Genomic DNA, 20,417 nt, shown 5'->3' with positions numbered 1-20,417 from the left:
CTGTAGTCCCAGCTAGTTGGGAGGCTGAGGCAGGAGAATGGAATGAACCCGGGAGGCGGAGCTTGCAGTGAGCCGAGATCTTGCCACTGCACTCCAGCCTGGGGGACAGAGCGAGACTCTGTCTCAAAATAAAAAAACAAAAAACAAACCAAAAAAAAAAAAATGCCTCCTTTGGTAAAGAAATTGTGTAGAGGGCTGAGGTCCTGGCTTGGTCTCCCCAGGAGAGGTTTCTGGGTCCAGGCCTCGCCCAACCTCCCGCCCACTCCATGTGGCAGCCTCCTTCCCAGAGCCTTCTGTGCACTCCGCATGGTGGCGGCAGCCGAGGCCCCCAAGTGCAGGTGCTACTTCGCGCCAGGCTGCGGCTTCCTTCAGTGTGGAGCGGGCGCGGCCCAGCCGGCCCACCCTGTCCTCAGACCACACAGCGGCGTCCTCAGAGCCTGGGGTAAACTCCCCGGGGTGGGGCTGCGGGTCCTGGGGAGAGGTCTCCCCTTCCCGGCCCCGCTGTCTGTGCTCAGGCCTCGACCCCTCCCTCTGTTTGTCTAAGACCCTGCCCTCCCAGGGCCTGTCCCGGGCCCACCTTCTCGTCGAAGCCAGAGTGGCCTCTGTGCGGTTGTCCTGAGCCCCCTGGCTTGTGGTGCATGCGGTTCTGGCAAGGGGGGTGGGCTGCGGCCCCCACATGTCCAGCACTGAGTGCAGGGCACCTGCCCCGCCTTCCTTGGCCCCGGCATGGGCGTCTCTTGTCAGAGCTGCTTGGAGACGTGTCCGTCCTTTACTTTCCCTCACCCAAGCTCTGAGCTGGGGGCTCCTGGGCTCTCTGGGACCCCTGGGGAGGCCCAACCTGGCCCGACCGCCCCCTTGCCCACCACCCCTAGAGAAACTCTAAACACAACCCCTGGGGTCCCTGCTCCAGGAGCAGCCACCCCGCCATGGCCCGGTGGGGACCACTCCCCCGCCTCTCATCATGGCCTCCTCCCGCCCACCCCCTCCTCTGGCCTCAGCTCAGGTCAGGCTCAGCGAGCCCCCTGCACGCCCCGCCTGTTCCTCTGGGTCCCTCTCGGCACTCCCTCCTCCCCAGCTGCGCTCTCCACCCGGCGGGGATGGGCGAGGGCTGCCGTCCTAGCCGAGCCTCGTGGGAGTCACGTCACTGGGCCTCTGGTTCTCGATGTGAGATGGGGACACAGCCTTTGGCTGGACCCTGCTTCTGGCCTGTAGGGGAAGAGGAGAGAGGGCTCTGGGGATGAAGGGCGGCCGACCCCAACCCTGGCCTCACTGGGCCCCTGTGTGGGTGGTGACATGGGAGTGGTACCACATCTGTCCCAGCCCAAGCCCTGAGCCGCCTGCGGGCGTCTAGCCTGCCCTCAGGGGTGTGAGCAGGCCCTTCATGTGACCGGAGCCTGTGGTCCCACAGATCACGCTGACCACCATTGGCTACGGGGACAAGTACCCACAGACCTGGAACGGCAGGCTCCTGGCGGCAACCTTCACCCTCATCGGTGTCTCCTTCTTCGCGCTTCCTGCAGTAAGTCCAGCTGCCCTGCCTGCCTTGGAGGGGGACGAGGTCTTGTAGGCTCCCCAGGTGACCACAGGCCCCTGGGCACAGTTCCCTGGGTGGGACCTGGGGCAGGAGCGGCTCCCAGCAGGTCCACAGCCCCCAGGAGCTGGAGGTGGCAGCTCAGGGTCAGAGGCCTTGTTCCCCGAGGACTGGAGTGGGGGGTTCCCCAGCCCTAGCAGGAGCATGCCCAGGGCTGTGGCTGTAGCTTCAGGGGCTCTGTTAGTCACTGGTGGCCCCTCTTAGTCTGAGTGGGGCCCAGCAGGACGTCCTTGTGACCAGGGGCAGGGCGGCTGGTGACACAGCTCCCTCGTGGATCTCCACGCAGTGAGGCCCACCCAGTTCAGAGGAAGGTGGAGGGGCCCTGCCAACCTTTGTTGCCCCAGGGCAGGGCAGGGCAGCTGGTGCACGGCGAGAGGCTGGGCCCGGTGGTTCCTTCACTGTGTGCCCTTCAAGATGGGTGTGCAGACTCTTCCGGGTGGAAGGGAAGGAGAGGCCACCCTGAGTTCAGTGTGGGCCCTGCCATGTCTCCTGCAAGCCAGTGGGTTCTTTCCTCTTGGTGCTGATGGATTGTGGGGACGCGGGTCCCCGGATGCAGTCTGACCCTGATGAAGGTGGGGGAGGTATGGATCAGTGGAGACGGGTCTGACCCTGATGAAGGTGGGGGAGGTATGGATCAGTGGAGACGGGTCTGACCCTGATGAAGGTGGGAGACATGGGTTCCCGGGGCGTGGTCTGACCCTGATGAATTGGGGTGTGGGGGTCCCTGGGATGTGGCCTGACCCTGACAAATTGCAGGGCATCTTGGGGTCTGGCTTTGCCCTGAAGGTTCAGGAGCAGCACCGGCAGAAGCACTTTGAGAAGAGGCGGAACCCGGCTGCAGGCTTGATCCAGGTGAGTCCCCTGGGGACCAGCGCAGCCCTCGTCCTGGTCCCACCTTGTCCAGGAGTAGAGGCCGCCAGGGCCTTGGCATTGCCCTATCTGCGGATGGGGCCACAGCCCTCACCCTCTGCGGGAATGTGTGGGAGGAGCCAGGATGCGAGTGTGTGTGTTGAGAAATGGCTCCGACCCCTGAGGCTGCACAGGGTGGTTTGTGTGAAGATGCTGCTGGGGTGGCCCTTGTGTTGTGTGGGCGCTGGGGCCCAGCCATCAGGTCCTCTCCACCGCACCCTGGGAGGCGAGCGCACCCATTCGGAAGCTGCAGGGCTGAGGCTCCCAGAGCCCACATGCTGCAGAGTCAGTGCCTGACCCCGTCTGCCCCCTGATGCTGGCTGTAGGCCCCGATGATGCCTGCCCGGACCCCACCCAGCCCCGTCCCACCATTTGGGGGTAGGTAGGGTGCAGTGACCACTCTGGCATCCACAAGTAATTCCTGAGCCACCTTGAAAATATGGACAGACAATGGCTGGGCACAGTGGCTCACGCCTGTAATCCCAGCACTTTGGGAGGCCGAGGTGGTAAGATCACGAGATCAGGAAATCAAGACCATCCTGGCCAACATGGTGAACCCCGTCTCTCCTAAAAATACAAAAATTAGCCGGGTGTGGTGGCGTGCACCTGTAGTCCCAGCTACTCAGGAGGCTGAAGCAGGAGAATCGCTTGAACCAGGGAGGCGGAGGTTGCAGTGAGCGGAGATCACGCCACAGTACTCCAACTGGCAACAGAGTGAGACTCCATCTCAAAAAAATAAAAAATAATAAAAAAAGAAAATATGGACAGACAGCAGGACCCCCTTGGGACCAGCCATTCTTACAGTTCCTCCCCAAAGTCTTCCATCCACTGGACCCTCAGAACTGACCAGGTCCCTGCCAGCTGGATGTGGCTATAGGCTCTCTCCCTGTCTCAGACAGCAGATCTTGAGATGGAGATAAGCCTGGGTTACACCAGGTGGGCCCTAAATGCAATGACATGCATCCTTATAAGAAGGAGATTTGACACAGAGGAGGGGAAAGCAGTGTGACCAGATGCAGAGACTGGAGACATGGCCACAAGCCATGGAGTGTCGGTGGCAACAGCAGGGGATGTGCCTCTCGTGGTCTTGGAGAAATTCTGGGCCCAGCCCACCTTAAGGTGTGTATTTATCTTCCACTATAAAAACTACAAACAGCCATTTATTTTCATGCAAAAGATTATAAAGAAGAACAAAAATGCCCCCAACTCTCACTCCACTATTGATGGTTTAAAAAATGACCACGTACATGTGGTGAAAAGGTTAAAACAGTGCCAGAAAAGGCAGCACCTGAGCACCCAGGGTCCCGTGCGCCCTGCTCCCCTCGAAGGTCACTCTTAACAGCAGCTGGTGCACATTTCCAGAGCACCGTTGGGCCTCTCCACAGGCACACCTCAGAGGTCCTGCAGCCATGGTTCCAGACCACTGCAATAGAGATAACAGCAATAAAGTGAGTCACACGAATTTCGTGGTTTCCCAGTGCATGTGGAAGTTATGTTTACAGGCCGGGCACCGTGGCTCCCACCTGTCATCCCAGCACTTTGGGAGGCCGAGGTGGGCAGATCTCTTGAGGTCAGGAGTTCGAGACCAGCCTGGCCAACATGGTGAAACCCCATCTCTACTAAAAATATAAAAAAATTAGCCAGGCATGGCGGCTCATGCCTGTAATCCCAGCTACTGAGGAGGCTGAGGCAGCAGAATTGCTTGAACCCGGGAGACGGAGGTTGCAGTGAGCCAAGATCGCGCCATTGCACTCCAGCCTGGGCAACAGCGTGAGACTCCGTCTCAAAAAAAAAAGTTATGTTTACACCATGCTGTAGCCTGAGTGTGCAGTAGCATTATGTCTAAAAACCAGTAAAACACTGCACGTACCTTCACTTACAAATACTTAATTGCTAAAATATACTAACAATCACCTGAGCCTTCCGCGAGTTGTAATCTTTGTGCCAGCAGAGGGTCTCACCTCGATGCCGGCGGCCACTGCTGATGAGGTGGGGCTGCTGAAGGCTGGGGTGGTTGTGGCGATTTCTTAAAATAAGGCAAGAATGAGGTTTGCCGCATCGATTCACTCTTCCTTTCACGAAAGATTTCTCTGTGGCATGCGATGCTGTTGGATAGCATTTTACCCACAGTGGAACTGCTTTCAGCCTCGCAGTCAGTCCTCCCAGACACTGCCACTGCTTTACCAACTAAGTTTATTTAATGTTCTGAATCCTTCTTGTCATTTCAACACTGTTCACAGCATCTTCACCTGGAGTAGATTCTGTCGACAAAAAAAAAAAAAAAAAAAAAAAAAAAACAGAAAAAATACCTCCAAACGTGTCCAATGTGTTTGGGAATTAGAAGAAAGGATTATAACCAGAGATGAACCACTGTGGCCGGAGGGTGGGGAGCTCTCATCCAGAGATGAACCCGTGTGGCAGGCTGCCCGTGTGCCGGAGGGGGAGGGGCAGGGAAGCTCTCCCGGGCTGAGAAGTTCACATAAGCTGCTTGGAAACAGAGTTCACTGGCTCTGGAGGCTGAAAACCAGAGTTGGCGTCCGTTCACTGGTGGAGATGCCGCTGCTGGGCCAGCGTTCCTCCTACAGCATCTCGTCTGGATTGCTGCAGTCCTGACAAGGAATTCCTTGTGGGGTGCGCCGCCGTACCTGCCTAATTTTTTTTTTTTTTTAAAGGAGAGGCAGCGTTTTGCCATGTTTCCCAGGCTGGTCTTGAACTCCTGGGCTCAGACAATCCACCTGCCTCAGCCTCCAAGGTGCGGCGAGCCTCGGCGCCTGGCCAGGGTGGCTGACGTGTTAACCAATGGGAAACCAAGCGTAGGATGTGTGGAAACTGGGCCCCCTACTGGGAGGAATGTAACGATGCGGCCACCCGGGAAAGCAGTTTGTTATTTCTCAGAAAGTTCGGAAACGTGGGGTTAACCCGTAGCCCAGCCGTTCTACAGACCTTCAACCAACACGTGCACACAAATGTCACAGCAGCACCACTCATAGGAACCAAAAAGTGGACACAGCTGAAATGTCTATTAATGGATGAACGGAATATGATTTATCCATATGATCCTCCCATGAGGAGGAGCGGGCGCTGCCCCTTGCTACGACGAGGATGGGCCCCGGGGATGTCACGCTCAGCGGAGGGAGCCGGACAGGGAAGGCCATGCAGCTTGCGATGTCCTTGGCAGGAAACGCCCGGGGCGGGGAAGTCCGTGGAGCCCCGTACACCCTGGCGGTGGCCAGGGCCTGGGGGACCAGGGAACCAGGAGTGCCTGCTGGACGTGGGGGGTAGTAGGGGGTTTCTTTGGGGGCGACGAAGAAGTGTGGAGTTAGATAGGGGCAGTGGTCACGCAGCACTGCGTGTGCAGGTGCCACTGAAGCGCACACTTTAAAATGGCTAAAATGGTGAACTTTAGGATATGTCTATTTCAGCACCGCAAAACAAAACAAAACAAAGGCATAGAGAATGGAAATCCAGCCAGGCAAGGTTCAGTCTAACCCACAGGCTCATGCCCCGAGCCAGGCTGAGTCCCCGCCCTGGGAGGATGGAGGTTGGGGTCCCTGGCCCTACCCATACCCCCAGTGCCTTAGGTTGCCCAGGGCCCAACAGGGAGGGCAGGAAGGTTAACACCCAGGACGGGTGATAACCGCCAGGGGCCAGGCGAGAGTCATGGAAAGGAAAGAACGCAGCCTCCCTGCGAACTATCTGAGGGCCCCGAGTCAAGCCCTGACCGCTCCCCTCCTTCAGGCCCCACCGTCTGACACGCGGTCTTGCCTGTCTGTCCGGCAGGGGGTAAACTGAGGCTGTGGGGCTGATGCAGCACTGGGGCCCAGCCTGCTGGCCCAGAGTCCTGAGTGCCGGGCTGACAGCATGGGAGTCCCAGGTCCTCTCTGCCCCATTCCCTCCATGCCTGGCCCTCCTGGGCGCACCCCTCACCACCTGCCCCTTGACAACCGCCTCGTCTCTCCCTCCGCAGTCGGCCTGGAGATTCTACGCCACCAACCTCTCGCGCACAGACCTGCACTCCACGTGGCAGTACTACGAGCGCACGGTCACCGTGCCCATGTACAGGTACCGCCGCCGGGCACCTGCCACCACGCATCTGTTTCGTTTTTTGTTTTCCATTTGTTCTTAAACCCCACTTTTTGTTGTTCATTATTTTGATTGTTTTTTTTCTTTAAAATGTATGTATTTTTCACAAAGGAGTTCTGTGTGTGGTTTATTTCAAGGCGTTGATTCTGCCCTTTGTGTTAGAGCTGCGGCTTTCTTTTCACTTTCATTTCCTCCCCCGTTGCTTTATCGTCCTGGCCATGGGTCATGCTGTGTTGTGTGCGTTGCAAGGACGCTCCCCAGGAAGCTTGACAGCTCTCCCCGGGCTGCTCTGGACCAGCAGCTCGAGGTGCCCAGGCTTCATGAGTGGAACCAGCACTGTGACCCCATCCCCCAGCAAGGACCTAGGGCTCCTGCGTGGGGGGCAGGAAAGTAACCCCGGCTCACAGTGAGGCTTTCGGACCAGGAGACTCAAATTATCCTGAGGGTCCCAGGTGTCCCCCAACAGGACAGAGCACACAGACAACCTTGGAGCCCCTCAGGCAGCAGAGAAGGGGGCCTAAAAAGTGCCAGTCGAGGCAGTGCCAGCAGGTCCTGTGAGCCTGTGTGGTCGGAGGGCAGCTTTCCCGTGTTTTTTTGTTTTACAAAAGGGCAGGTGGCAGCCAGTTGGGATTTTCGGTGCCTAGCTCTTGCTTAAATTAAGGTCTGAGATGAGGGGTTCCGAGGGCCTTTCTCCTGGTCCACGTGGGCCTGACCCCTCCAGTCCGTCTATGTGGGCACCACCCTGCCCGCCCGCCAGCCCTCTGCTCTGACGTGGGGAACTGAGCCCAGGGACTTCCCAGCTCAGGCGCCCTCCTCACCTGCTGCTAGGGGGTTTCTGTTCCCTGGAGCCTTCCCTGTGGGTGGGGCCTTCCCTGTGGGTGGGGCCTTCCCTGTGGGTGGAGCCTTCCCTGAGGGTGGGGCCTTCCCTGTGGGTGGGGCCTTCCCTGTGGGTGGAGCCTTCCCTGAGGGTGGGGCCTTCCCTGTGGGTGGAGCCTTCCCAGAGGGTGGGGCCTCCCTTCCCTGAGGGTGGAGCCTTCCCTGTGGGTGGAGCCTTCCCTGTGGGTGGGGCCTTCCCTGTGGGTGGGGCCTTCCCTGTGGGTGGAGCCTTCCCTGAGGGTGGGGCCTTCCCTGTGGGTGGGGCCTTCCCTGTGGGTGGAGCCTTCCCTGTGGGTGGGAACTTCCCTGAGGGTGGAGCTTTCCCTGTGGGTAGAGCCTTCCCTGAGGGTGGAGTCATCCCTGTGTGTGGAGTCTTCCCTGAGCCTGGAGCCTTCCCTGAGGGTGGAGCTTTCCCTGTGAGTGGGGCCTTCCCTGTAGGTGGGAACTTCCCTGAGCCTGGAGCCTTCCCTGAGGGTGGGGCCTTCCCTGTGGGTGGGGCCTTCCCTGTGGGTGGAGCCTTCCCTGAGGGTGGGGCCTTCCCTGTGGGTGGAGCCTTCCCAGAGGGTGGGGCCTCCCTTCCCTGAGGGTGGAGCCTTCCCTGTGGGTGGAGCCTTCCTTCCTTGTGGGTGGGGCCTTCCTTCCGTGAGGGTGGAGCCTTCCCTGAGAGTGGGGTCTTCCCAGAGGGTGGAGCCTTCCTTCCTTGGGGGTGGGGCCTTCCCTGAAGGTGGAGCCTTCCTGAGGGTGGGGCCTTCCCTGAGGGTGGAGCCTTCCCTGTGGGTGGGGCCTTCCCTGTGGGTGGGAACTTCCCTGAGGGTGGAGCCTTCCCTGAGGGTGGGGCCTTCCCTGTGGGTGGAGCCTTCCCTGTGGGTGGGAACTTCCCTGAGGGTGGAGCTTTCCCTGTGGGTAGAGCCTTCCCTGAGGGTGGAGTCATCCCTGTGTGTGGAGTCTTCCCTGAGCCTGGAGCCTTCCCTGAGGGTGGAGCTTTCCCTGTGAGTGGGGCCTTCCCTGTAGGTGGGAACTTCCCTGAGCCTGGAGCCTTCCCTGTGGGTGGGGTCTTCCTTCCCTGTGGGTGGGGTCTTCCTTCCCTGTGGGTGGGGCCTTCCCTGAGGGTGGAGCTTTCCCTGTGGGTGGAGCCTTCCCTGAGAGCAGAGCCTTCCCTGAGGGTGGGGCAGGTGCACAGTGTGGATGGGACTTCTAGGCTGGGGTGGGGCCCAGGATTCTTCTTGAGGATCCTGAGTTGGCAAGGGTGGACAGACCCTTGGCCATCCTCAGCTGCTACCTGCCTTTTCAGGGTGTCACTTGGGAGGAGGGTGCCAGAGCCCTTGGTGGTCCTTGATGTTTGCAGTTGCCCTCCGGGGTCTGCCCCGACCCCTCCCTCAGCACCATCCCCCCTGCACCTCCTGGAAGCCTGACCTTAGGAGCCTGGCCCTGCCCGTCTTTCCTGGGAATGTTGGCCATGCCCCTGTTTCTGCAAAGCGGCCTCTCTCAGCCCAGGGCGGGGACAGAAGCAGCCCTTGTGCTAATTTTCTTTGTTCTATTGTTTCCCCTACTTTCCTCGACTATTTGTTTCATTTTCTTTTTCTTATCCCGTTCTTTTTGAAATTTTCCGTTCTTTTCCCTTTGTGTGTGTGGAAACACTTGAAAGTTCGCAAACTCAAACCTACGGGGCCTCCAGGTAGGAAATGCATGGACAGAAGCCCTGTGTGTGTGTGTGGTTCTCATTCTGTGTCTGGAACTGTGACCAGGCAAGCCCCCGGAGCCCCACAGCCCACCCAGTCTGTAGAGTGACCACTGTCCCTGCCCACCGAGCATCCCTGCACCCCTGCCCTGCGTGGCCCCATGCTGGGCGGCCCGATCACCCTGGGCCCTCCCCTGCCTGGAGCCCACATGCCAACCCTGCCCTCCCTGGAGCCCATGTGTCAACCCTGCCCTCCCCAGGCCCATCCACCCTTCTCACCATGTCCCTGCCCCCAGCCGCTGCTTCCTGTTGCCGGCCTGCCTGTGTCCCCTGTGGTCTTGTCCTGTCCTGCTTCTGGCCTGGCTCCCCTCGTGCCTCCATCCCCACCCCACGGGCCCCATCTGTGAGCAGAGCAGGAATGGTGGATGGGGGGCTTCCCCCACCCTGGCACTGGGCACCCATCTGGGGCCAAAGGTGCTCCCAGGCCAGGACCTCCAGGCCGGCCATGGTCCTTGTCCCACCGTGGCTCACGGGGTGGCCTCTGCGGGCAGCTCACCTCAGGGGTCTGCTTCAGGGTCTTCTGCCCTGGACTCAAGTTTCTCCTGAGTCTTGCCCTGGTGTGACAGGGGAACCCCAAGGCTCTGGGCCGTCCCACCCCTGTGCGTTCCCCACTGCTGAGAGCGGGAAAAAGGGCTGTTTGTTCAAACTGGAGGGCAGTGAGCCGCTATGGGAAGCCTCACCCGCATACAGCACGAAGGGCCCTCCCTGTCGGGTGGGCAAGCTTGTGCTCTGTGACGGCACCGCCCTGCAGAGCCTGGGGCCAGCCGCTCCCCACATGGACTGGGAGGGCTTCCTGCACAGAAGCCCTTGATGACTCCTCCAGGGGCCAGTCACCCATCCTGGAGGAGAGACCTGGCCACCCTTCCTGGGAACTGTTAGAATGTTGACTCTCCATTCCCAGAAGGGAAGTGGGTGCGATGCTGGGCAGTGGTGGGTCCCCGGCACCTCTGCCCCCGACATGCTCAGCCATAAGACATCTCCAATGTCTGCAGAGGCCCTGACGCCCCTGGGGCCAGGTGGCTGGCGCTGAAGCCGGCTGCCCCCTCCCCAGCCTCTGCTCTCTCCCAGGGCCGCCCCCTCCCCTTGTTGCGCCCTCGTCCCACAGCCCTGTCCTGCCCTGGCCATGCTGCCCACCTGTCTGCCCTGGCGCTGCTGCTTTGTGTGTTCGAGGCATGGCCTCCTGTGTGGCTCTGAGGGCTGACGTGTGTGTCTCTCATCTGGGCCTGTGTGCGTGTGGGTCCCGCCAAGGAGAGGTGGGGAGCCACCTGTGGCCCCCAGACAGACTCCAGCCAACCTGGGCTCTGCTGCGCCCACAACACCAGCTCACCAGTCGCCTGGGTTCCTGCTCTGATCTGGACAGCGGACTGCCCTCTGGAGGGAGGGGGCTCACAGGAGCCCCACTCCTGCCAGCATTTTGGGGGGCACCTCTGGGGCTGCAGAGGGAACAAAGAGGCCGTGGACGGGATGGCGGGGCCTAGGAGCAGAGGCTGAGGAGGCGGAGGGGTGGGTCAGGGAGCCGGGTGGGGCAGAGGCTCCCGAGGAGGGCATCTCTTTCTAAAGCTAGCTGGAATACTCTGAGGGCACGGGCGGTGAGGAGCAGGCGGAGTGAGGTGGGGGGGAGTGGTGGGGGGGGTGAAGAGGGGGACGTCCTACCCAGACGTGGGGAGGCGCCTGCACGCTCACCTGGGGGGCTTCAGGGGACCCGGACCTGGTCCTGCTGGTGGCTGTGGGCGGCAGGGCAGGAAGATGGGGGTGGGTATGACCAGGACTGGGAAGGGGGCTCGGAGCAGAGCTGGGCATCTGGGCCTGATGAGCCTGGGCTCATCCTATAGACTCCAGAATAAGGTTCCCTTTGCCAAGCAAAATCCTTTTCTGTATCCCCACCTCCCAACTCCTCCAGCTTTGGCAGAGAAAATGGCTGTGTAGAGAGAGGCCGGGGCCCTAAATATATTCAGGTGCTGTCCTTCTGGGATGTTCAGGGATTAGAAGGGGGGCAGGGAGTAGGGCCTCCCCCGACCTGCGCGCCCTCCTCCACCTGCTCCAGGCTGCAGGGTTGGGGCTGCATGGGTGGCCTGTTCCCTCCTCCGTCCTCTCTGCTGTCCCTGCTGGTTGACAAGGCCCCAGGCACAGCCAGAGAACGAAGGTGGCTCCTGGGACTGCCCAGGAGAGGTGGGCCCGAGCCCAGGACCCAGTGGGCAGCTGCCTGAAAGCCTGACCACATCACACGCTGCCGGGTGTCTGGCACCGCAGGCGTCGGCCGGTGGAGCTGTGCAAGCTGAGGGAGGTGTCCCAGGACTCGGGCGGGTGAGACGCTCACTCCCCTCTCCTCTCCCCCAGACTCATCCCCCCGTTGAATCAGCTGGAGCTGCTGAGGAACCTCAAGAGTAAATCTGGACTTGCTTTCAGGTCAGCCAGGGAGCTCCCGGTGGGGCGGGTGGGCGTTTCAGTCCTCTGGGGGCCCCGGCTGCCCACAGAAGACTCGCCCCGGACAGTGCCCTGGGGCCTCCAGGGAGCTGGGATGCACAGGGACGCTGGACTTGGTGATGGTGGTGCTTTCTCTTTCCGTGTCTGCTGACCTGGTCTGGACTCCCATCCCCAGACGGGCAGCTGGTCTGGGGGACGGGCAGAGAGGGAGGGGCAAAGGTTGACGTGGGACCCAGGTGTGTGGGTCGTATGACACGAAGTGTCCCGGCCCTGCGGACCCCCGGCCCTGCATCCTCCCGAGGGCCTGGTGGTGACTCAGGCACCGGCGGCACCTGCTGCCTCTCCTTCCGGCCCAAAGCCCACGGCTGTCAGAGTGCCGGGCGCCGAGGTAGGTTGCAGAAGGGCCTGCTGAGCGGGAGACGTGGACCACACATTCACCTGCCAGGCCTGCCCAGGCCCAGGGCCGTGCTCATGCAGTTCCGTGTCGGAAAGCCCTTGATGGGGCAGGAGCTTCTGGTGGGTTGGATGCTGGTCTCTGCCTCCTGGAGACACCTTTCCGTCCTGGAACCTGTCAGGACAATCTCAGATCATCCTGGATTTTCGGGGCGGGCCGAGTCCAGCGATGAGTGATCTTACAAGGAGAGGGAGATGGGGAAACACATGGAGGAGACAGCCAACTAGGATGGAGAGGGACTAAAGTGATGTGGCCACCAGCCGAGGGCTGCCTGGAGCCACAGAAGCTGGAAGAGGCAGAAAGGAGCGTTCCCCGGAGCTGCTGGAGGGAGCAGGCCCCGCCCGCCCGCCCGTCCGCCCGCCCGCCCGCCCGCCCGCCCGTCCGCCCGCCCGCCCGTCCGCCCGCCCGCCGCCGCTTGGTTTTGGACTCTGGCCTCTGGGACGGTGAAAGAACAAAAGTCTGTTGTACACTCCAGCGGCACTTAGTTACAGGAGCTGTAGCACGTGAATCCAGACTTTAATCCCGGGAGCCGCGTGCTGCTGTGCTAAACACCTACAAGTGTGGGCGCGACTTCAGAACTGCGTGACGCGGGGGCTTGTTTCCTGGAATCACAGGTCCACGCGTGGAGGATTTCAGCCCCCGCGTGCTTCACACCCAGAGTCACACACACCTGATTTAAATGATTCTGATGACTTTATTATTTTATTTATTATTTTTGTTTGAGATGGAGTCTCGCTCTGTCACCCAGGCTGGAGTGCGGTGGTGCGATCTCGGCTCACTGCAACCTCTGCCTCCCGGGTTCAAGCGATTCTCCTGCCTCAGCTTCCTGAGTAGCTGGGATTACAGATACCTGCTACCACACCCGGCTAATTTTTGTTATTTTTGGTGGAGATGGGGTTTCACCATGTTGGTTGGCCAGGCCGGTCTCAAGTTCCTGATCTCAAGGGCTCTGCCTGTCTCGGCCTCCCACAGTGCTGGGATTAAAGGCGGGAGCCACCGTGCCCGGCTTCTGATGACTTTAGATGATGAAATTTGGGACTTTTTGAACTGATGGGATTTAGATGAGATTTTGGACATATTTTGAGGTGCAGGCTGGAAGAAACTGAGGTGTCCTGAAGAGATGGTGGGGCTCAGGAGGAAGTGGGGATGCAGCTATTGGAAGCTGGAGGGAAGGCTGTCCTTGTGTTGTTGGTGGCAGAGAATCCGCCAGGCTGTGCACTGCTGTCGGGCAGAGGCAGAATTTTTAAGTGATGAACTGGGATATTGAGCCAAGAAGATTTCCAAGCAAAGTGTGGAAGGTGCAGCCTAATTTGTTTCTGCTGCTCATAGTAAAGTGAGAGAGGAAAGAGGGAGATTTGGAATGGCACCTGGCCGATCCGCCAAAAGACTATAAAAAAGAAAAAAAAGAAGAAGAAGAAAGCATTCAGGGCAGAACTGCTGTAAGAAACCAGAACGTGAAGGTTTGGGAGGTGCTCAGCCTGTCCAGCTTGCAAAGGGTCTTAAATTAGGAGATTCACTGTTGGCAAAGCCTGCTTTGGCGAGAAGCCCACAGGTGTGGCCAGACAGCCTCATAAGGTGCCAGGTGTGCGGCCGCAGCCTCCAGCGTCTCTACAGAGGCGTGAAGATGGAGCTATCTGGGAAGGACGTGCAGGGCGGCCTCTTGTCTAACGGCATCACGCCCTGTGACATATTCAGGAGGCCCTGGAGGTTTTGGGGAGTTTCATACCAGCATAAACTAGATGGGCAGAGACAGCGTCAGACGAAGGTAAGAAGGCATCGAACTTCCGGGAGTCTGCAGGCAGGAAACAGGCCAGTGGCGTCCTCAGCTGTGAACACAAGCTGCCCTTCAGGAAACGGAGAGCGACGCCGAGGCTCCCGCAGAGGCCGGTGGGGCCGAGAGCCCCCAAGGAGCGTCCCCAGAGCTGTGCCACGTGGAGTTTGCCCACTGTGGTGGCCGGTGGCCCCTCTGTCATTCTCCCTTTCTGAGTGGGAAGGGCGGTCCTGCCGTTGATGTGGTTTTTTTTTTTTTTGAGACAGAGTCTCGCTCTATCGCCCAGGCTGGAGTGCAGTGGCCGGATCTCAGCTCACTGCAAGCTCTGCCTCCCGGGCTCATGCCATTCTCCTGCCTCAGCCTCCCAAGTAGCTGGGACTACAGGCGCCGCCACCTCGCCCGGCTAGTTTTTTGTATCTTTTAGTAGAGACGAGGTTTCACCGTGTTCGCCAGGATGGTCTCAATCTCCCCACCTCGTGATCCGCCCGTCTCGGCCTCCCAAAGTGCTGGGATTACAGGCGTGAGCCACCGCGCCCAGCCTCTGCCGTTGATGTTTTAAGCAGATGACTTGTTTTGTAGATTCACAGGTGCGTGCACGGAGGACTTTAGCCCCAGGTTGGTGCACACCCACAGTCTCACACACACCTGATTTAAGTGATTGCCATGACTTTAGATGATGGGATTTGGGACTTTTTGAATGGATGGGATTTCTTTTTCTGTTTTTTTTTTTCTCCGAGACGGAGTCTCCCTGTGTCACTCAGGCTGGAGTGCAATGGCACGATCACGGCTCACTGCAACTTCTGCCTCCTGGGTTCAAGTGATTCTCCTCCCTCAACCTCCCGAGTCCCTGGGATTACAGACGCCCGCCACCACACCCAGCTAAGTTTTGTATTTTTAGTAGAGATGGGGTTTCACCATATTGGTCAGGCTGGTCTCGAACTCCTGACCTCAGGTGATCTGCCTGTCTCGGCCTCCCAAAGTGCTGGGATTGCAGGCGTGAGCCACCACGCCCGGCCAACAAATGGGAGTTCGATGAGGTTTTGGACACAGATTCCGTGCTGCAGAGGGTGGAGACTTTGGGGGATCTTGGGAGGGGTGAGTGTATTCTGGACATAAGACGGCCATGAATTTTGGGGGGTTGGGAGAATGCAGTGGGTTGAATGCTGGTCTCCAAAATGTCCCAGAATGTGCAAATGTGACCTTATTTGGGAAGAGGGTCCTTGCAGCTATAACTGAGTTTGGGATCTTGAGATGAGATCACCCTGGATCATCCCAATGGGCCCTATCCCGGTGACAGCTGTCCTTACAGAGGTAGAGGAGGGGAAGACACAGAGACATGGAGAGTGCCATGGAGAGACAGAGGCAGAGACGGAGTGGTGCAGCCACAAGCCAAGGACACCTGGGCCACCGGGAGCTGCAGGAGGCGATGAGGGACCCTCCCCGAGAGCATGGAGGCGATGAGGGACCCTCCCTGAGAGCACGGCAACACGGTCCCTGCCACATGAAGTATTTGGAAGTGCACCAAAGAACCTGCTTGTAACACGGCGTACCAGCCGGGGCACCAGCCCAGGTGTTTGGACGAGATCGCTGGGGCCTCCCCATGGATGAGCCGAATCACAATCCACCGATCTCTACTCAATCTGCAATGCCTTTACCAGCAGAAACAGCCCCAAGTGAGACGCCGGAAGGCCCAGACAGCTTTGCCTGCAGGGCGAGGCCGGGACAGTTGGTTGGTGGCACAAACCCTGGGCTCACTGACTGTGGCGCAATGGAGCCACCCCGGAGAGTCGTGCGGAAGAGAATCATTCCATTGGGATAAGCGTGGGAAAAAGAGTCGGAGCAGCTCAGTCTGTCTCGAAAATTGATTGTAAACTAAACTCCCTTGCGGAGCTTTCTTCAGCAAACATGTCCTTTTTGGAACTTTATTAATATTGGTGTGGTTCTGGTTAAAATGAGTGTCCGTGAATGTGGGGGGTAGTGACCCCCAGGTCAGAAGAGCAGAAGCCCCCGGCGGAGTCCCTCTTTCCTCTCAGAGCTGCTGCCATGGGCCCTGGGGTGCCCGTTCCTGGGGCCGTGGGCTCTCTGGGGTGGGTGAGCCAGCTCCACCCCTGCCCAGCCTTCTCTGAGACCCCCTCCCCTGCAGCCCCTGGCCCATGGGACTGTGGGGGGCTGGGCTGGTTAGGGGACCCTCAAGGGTGCTGAGCGGGCGGCCACTAACTCTCTATTGCTTCTGTTTGAAGGAAGGAGCCCCCGCCGGAGCCGTCTCCAAGGTCAGTGCCCCTCGCCGCTGCCCTGGTGTCTGCCGTGTACACAACCGTCTGGTCTCTCTCCCACACGTTGGCACAACCTGTTGTGGAGACATGAGGGCCTCGTGTGTGCTTCCGTGTGTGACCGTGTGACTGTGTCCAGACCCCCGCCTGGCGGTGATGTGGGCCCTTAAATCACTTTTCCTGCTCACCCCTCCCCAGTGATTCGGTTTTACTTTGCAGCACTGTGGATCCGGGCAGCTGGGTGGCTTCTCGGGGGGATCCCCCACCCCGCCCACAAGTCTGTCCCCAAGGCTCTCGGAGGCAGGGGTTTCTGTTAGCGCACTCCCTCCAGCCGCAGGCACACAGCCTGAGCTCACAGCTGGCCTGAGTCGGGCCGGCCGGGGTGGAAGCTCCGAGTGGGCCTCTGGCCTTCCCTCCCGCTGTTCTGGTTCGGGAGTATCTGGAGCACATGGCACAGACCAGGGGCCCCCTGTCCTCCGGGGAGGGTGGGACATCCTCTCTGCCTCGCGCCCCTGGGTGGAGATTCTGGCCAGCCTCCTCTCCCTGTTTGCCAAGGTCAAGGTGGGCCAAGGGTGCAGGTGCTCAGCCTGGTTCCCTCTCCCGGGTCCCTGAGGTTCTGCGGGTCAGGCAGATTGGAGACAGGACTCGTGTAAGGGGTGAAGGATGGAGACAGAGAAAATCAAGATCATTTCACAAGTGAATTCTATGTCTGCCGAGCCCCAGCCCCCTATGCGTCACCCTGAGGAGGTCCCAGGCTTCTCTCGGCCCCATCCACATGTTGCAGAGTAAATCTGGCCCCTCGGACCTGGAGTCCGAGATGGATGCCTGGCTGCTTCACGCCCGTGCCCTCCTGGACAGGGTGACAGCTGGCGAGACACTGGGGGGCTTGGGTGTGGGGAGATGGAGTGGGGCTGAGTTCCGTTTTTCCAGCCACCCCACATCCCACAGAAGGGGGGTCACGGTCAGTGCCTTGAGCTGGAAAGACGGGCAATGCTTCCGGCCCAAACCAACCAAGAGAACCACTAGGGGCCCGTTCGTCCTCTCAGAGGCTAAGAAAACGGACGAGGGCCCAGAAAGAGTTGGATGGGCAGCACGGCCTCTGCTGGTGCCCCCCCACTGCTGCCACTGCCGGGGCCGCGTCGTTCTCCTGTCACTGCCTCCCCCGCCCCTGCTGTTGGCCCTGAGGCTGGGAGTGGTTGTGGGGATGGACACTGTGCCCCCCACAATGGGCACCCTCGCCTGTGATTTGGGCGGAACCTCGGTGCTGTCCCAGGTGGACGAGAGGCTTCCGCGCAGCCGGGCCCCATGCCCTTGCTGAGAGCGACGCCGGAAATGCCCCGTGCCTCAAGGCCCTCGTGCTCGACGACCCCCGCCCGGCCGCTCCACGTTCTCGTCTCAGCCTCTCTCTTTCTCTCTCTCCCTCCCGCCCTCCACCCCACCCATCTGGACACCCGCTGCCCCCAAGCGCTTTAATCCCTGTTACTGCCCTTCTTGGGCCCCTCTCTCGTCTGCCCTCTTTGGGGATGAGGTGCTGGCCCTGAAAGCGAACTCCAGGTGAGGACACGCGGGAGCCTCCGGGCTCTCCGGTAAGCTCTGTGGCTCCCCACCCCTCCCCCGTCTCTTCCCCATGTGTCCGGGGGTCCTTGCCTGCCTGTGCCTCCCATGCCCTCCCCCATGGGCGAGCGCCCACCCGCCCCGGCCCTCCTCCTGGGACGCCTGTGGTGAGGGACGTGGGGCTGCTGGGTCTGGGGCTTCCGGAAGGTGCCTGGGGTGCAGTGGGAGGGAGGAGCGGTCTCTGCCCTTGAAGGCCCTCCCTGCCCGTCCTGGGGTGCTCACCTGTCAGGTAATGGGGTGGCGTCTCTGTTCCCTGGCCTGGGGCCGCCGCAGCCTGTCCAGTGCAGGGCTGTGCTTAGGAAGTTGTTCCGCAATCATTACCTGCCATGTCCCTGGGCTGCTGGGTGAGGGGCCTGCTCTGTGAAGCCTGAGGGAGAGCTCGGCTCCTGGTGCCCCTCTGCTGCCCGACCTGGGCTCTGTGAGTCCGGTGGGACCCGTGCCTCTGCCTGCCCTTTGGAGGTGGAGCCCGCACCCCACATGGCAGGACCCTGCTGGTGTCAGCTGGTCTTGGCAGGTGGATGGTGTGGACACAGGGACCCTCACTCACTGCTGAGACCCTCACCCCCATCCTAGCTCGGAACACAGGCACGTGGTGGCAAGCGACCCGGCTGGCGGGGGCTCGGTTCCCGTAGGGACCACTGGGGCTGTGCTGGAGTCAGAGGAGGCGTCTGCGTTGGGGTTGGGTGGGGAGCCAGGCAGGCTGGGGCTTGGGCTGCCCGGGGCAGGGGTCCCAGGGGGGTCTCTGTGGCCAGGTGGGGGGCTCAGGCTGTGCTGCCCCAGGGCGGTCCTGGGGGGTCTCTGTGGCCACGGCGGCTCTGACTTGTGCTGTCTTGTCGCATCCTGCATCTCACTGCCTCCTGCCCCCGTGCTTGGAGGAGCCCCCAACAGCAGCTGCCCCCTTGTGCCTGTGTGGGCCCCCTCGTGCCTGTGTGGGCCCCCTCGTGCCTGTGTGGGCTCCCTCGTGCCTGTGGGCTCCTCCTCCTCTTCTCAAGCACAAGTGTCCGCGTGTTTTTGGTGCCTGTCTGTCCTGTCGGGTCTTGGTCAGCATCTGTGGGTCTCGGGCTCGCCTGCCTGTCCGGCCTCGGGTCACGGCGCCTTCTCACACAGTGGGCAGCTCCCTGTGGCTGATGGGGCAGGAAGGAAGCCCAGTGCCAGCTGCAGACCCCAGGGTGAGGTGCAGCTGCATGGGCCCCCCACAAAACTTTGGGGGTCTTGGGGGGCTGTGGCTGCAGCGCCTCCCCACCAGCTCTCCCTGGCTCTCAGACCACGTTGCCCCATACAGGAGCTGCCAGCCACGGGTGGCTGTTAAAATAATGTGCATTAAAATGGGCACGATTAGAGATTCACTCTCGAGTCTCAGGTGCCTGGTGGCGACAGCCAGGGCTTCAGTGTGGCGACGGGACGATTCCATCGCAGAATTGGGCGGCAGGGGCAGCCCGGGAGGGGCCTCTTGGTCAAGGCGATCGTGATGGGGTCAAAACAGGAGACCTTGGGAGGTTTGGGGAAGCGGGACTCTGCCTCCTTCATGCTCCTTCCCCGGGGTGGCGAAGGTCTCCTGGGGCCCTCCAGGCAGGGGCTCTGTGCTTGGGCCTGGGCACCCTGGTGTCGCTGGTGGGAGTCTGAGGTCTTTGCCTTCCAGGAAGGCTTGGGTGTCATCGTGGCTTCGGTGGCCACAGTGGAGAGACTCTGTGAGCAGCCAGAACCTCGGGCCCCGTCCCGCCCTCGCGTTCGTGGTTAACCAGCAAACAGAGTCCGGCCTTTTGCTATATCCCTTAGTGCCTGGGGACCCCAAAGCTGCTTGTGACCTAAAAAGTGGGACCGGCACGGGGGCTGGGGTGGAAGTTGGTCACCCGTCCTTGGGGTCTTGCAGGCCGGTGGGGCTCGCGGAAGGGTCCGGAGCCCTCAGCTACCGGGGTGGCCGAGTGCTGCCATGACTGGAGCTAGCCGTGTCCGTGACGCCGCGTGGAGAGCTGCCAGCGGGTTTATGCAGGGACGCTGGTGTCTAAACACGCGTGTGCAAGAAGGCAGGAGGCGGGACACTTTCTTCCCAGAGCCTGTGTGTTCTGAGTGGAAGGCCGTCGTCACGCTGGGGTTCCTGGGGCGCCTCGTTTGAGAAGTGCTGTCTCAGGAAGCAGCGGCAAAGCGGGTGGGGGTGGCTGGGGCGGGGAAAAGGAAGGGTTCTTGTCGTTCTTGGTGATTTGCTTTCATTTTCTGCTTAATCATTTGCATACTGTGATGCAGAGATAAATCGCCAGGGCTTTCGGGGAGATTCTTGGGAAAGCGTGCCAAGTTTTCTGAGCCTTTTCTAAGGAACGCCCAGCGGGGGCTGCCCCGGTGAAGGGCTTTGCACTGAGGGGATCCACCGAGCCCCGACGTGACTATCCTCAGGGGAGCCCTTGAACCCCCGGGTAGCCACGCCTGCAGCGGCAGCCACACCTCCTGAGTAACCCGAGACCCACCTCCAGCTGGGGGCCTGGCTGGCGTGGCCAAACGTCACTGATTGGTTTGCGAAGTGGGACAGCTGCACGTTTTTCTCCCTAAAATGTGCTTCCGGCCCGGCGCGGTGGCTCAAGCCTGTAATCCCAGCACTTTGGGAGGCTGAGATGGGCGGATCACGAGGTCAGGAGATCGAGACCATCCTGGCTAACACGGTGAAACCCCGTCTCTACTAAAAATACAAAAAACTG

General features: G+C 60.4%; 1 protein-coding gene across 3 annotated transcripts in view; it reads left to right on the top strand.

Annotated features, from left to right (window-relative positions):
- Nucleotides 1–20,417, top strand: part of KCNQ2 (potassium voltage-gated channel subfamily Q member 2) — a 71,648-nt gene that overhangs the window by 32,084 nt on the left and 19,147 nt on the right. For all 3 annotated transcript variants that reach the window (XM_077952188.1, XM_015148609.3, XM_015148613.3), the window contains exons 6-11: nt 1,409–1,519; nt 2,348–2,443; nt 6,468–6,562; nt 9,105–9,134; nt 11,535–11,603; nt 16,087–16,116. In XM_077952188.1, the coding sequence (XP_077808314.1) occupies nt 1,409–1,519; nt 2,348–2,443; nt 6,468–6,562; nt 9,105–9,134; nt 11,535–11,603; nt 16,087–16,116 (431 nt within the window). The remainder of the gene's footprint in view (nt 1–1,408; nt 1,520–2,347; nt 2,444–6,467; nt 6,563–9,104; nt 9,135–11,534; nt 11,604–16,086; nt 16,117–20,417) is intronic.

This window comes from Macaca mulatta, chromosome 10 (assembly GCF_049350105.2).
Source record: "Macaca mulatta isolate MMU2019108-1 chromosome 10, T2T-MMU8v2.0, whole genome shotgun sequence".
Classification (NCBI taxonomy): Eukaryota; Metazoa; Chordata; class Mammalia; order Primates; family Cercopithecidae; genus Macaca; species Macaca mulatta.
Note: the sequence above shows the minus strand (reverse complement) of the source record. Positions and strands in the feature narration are given on the sequence as shown.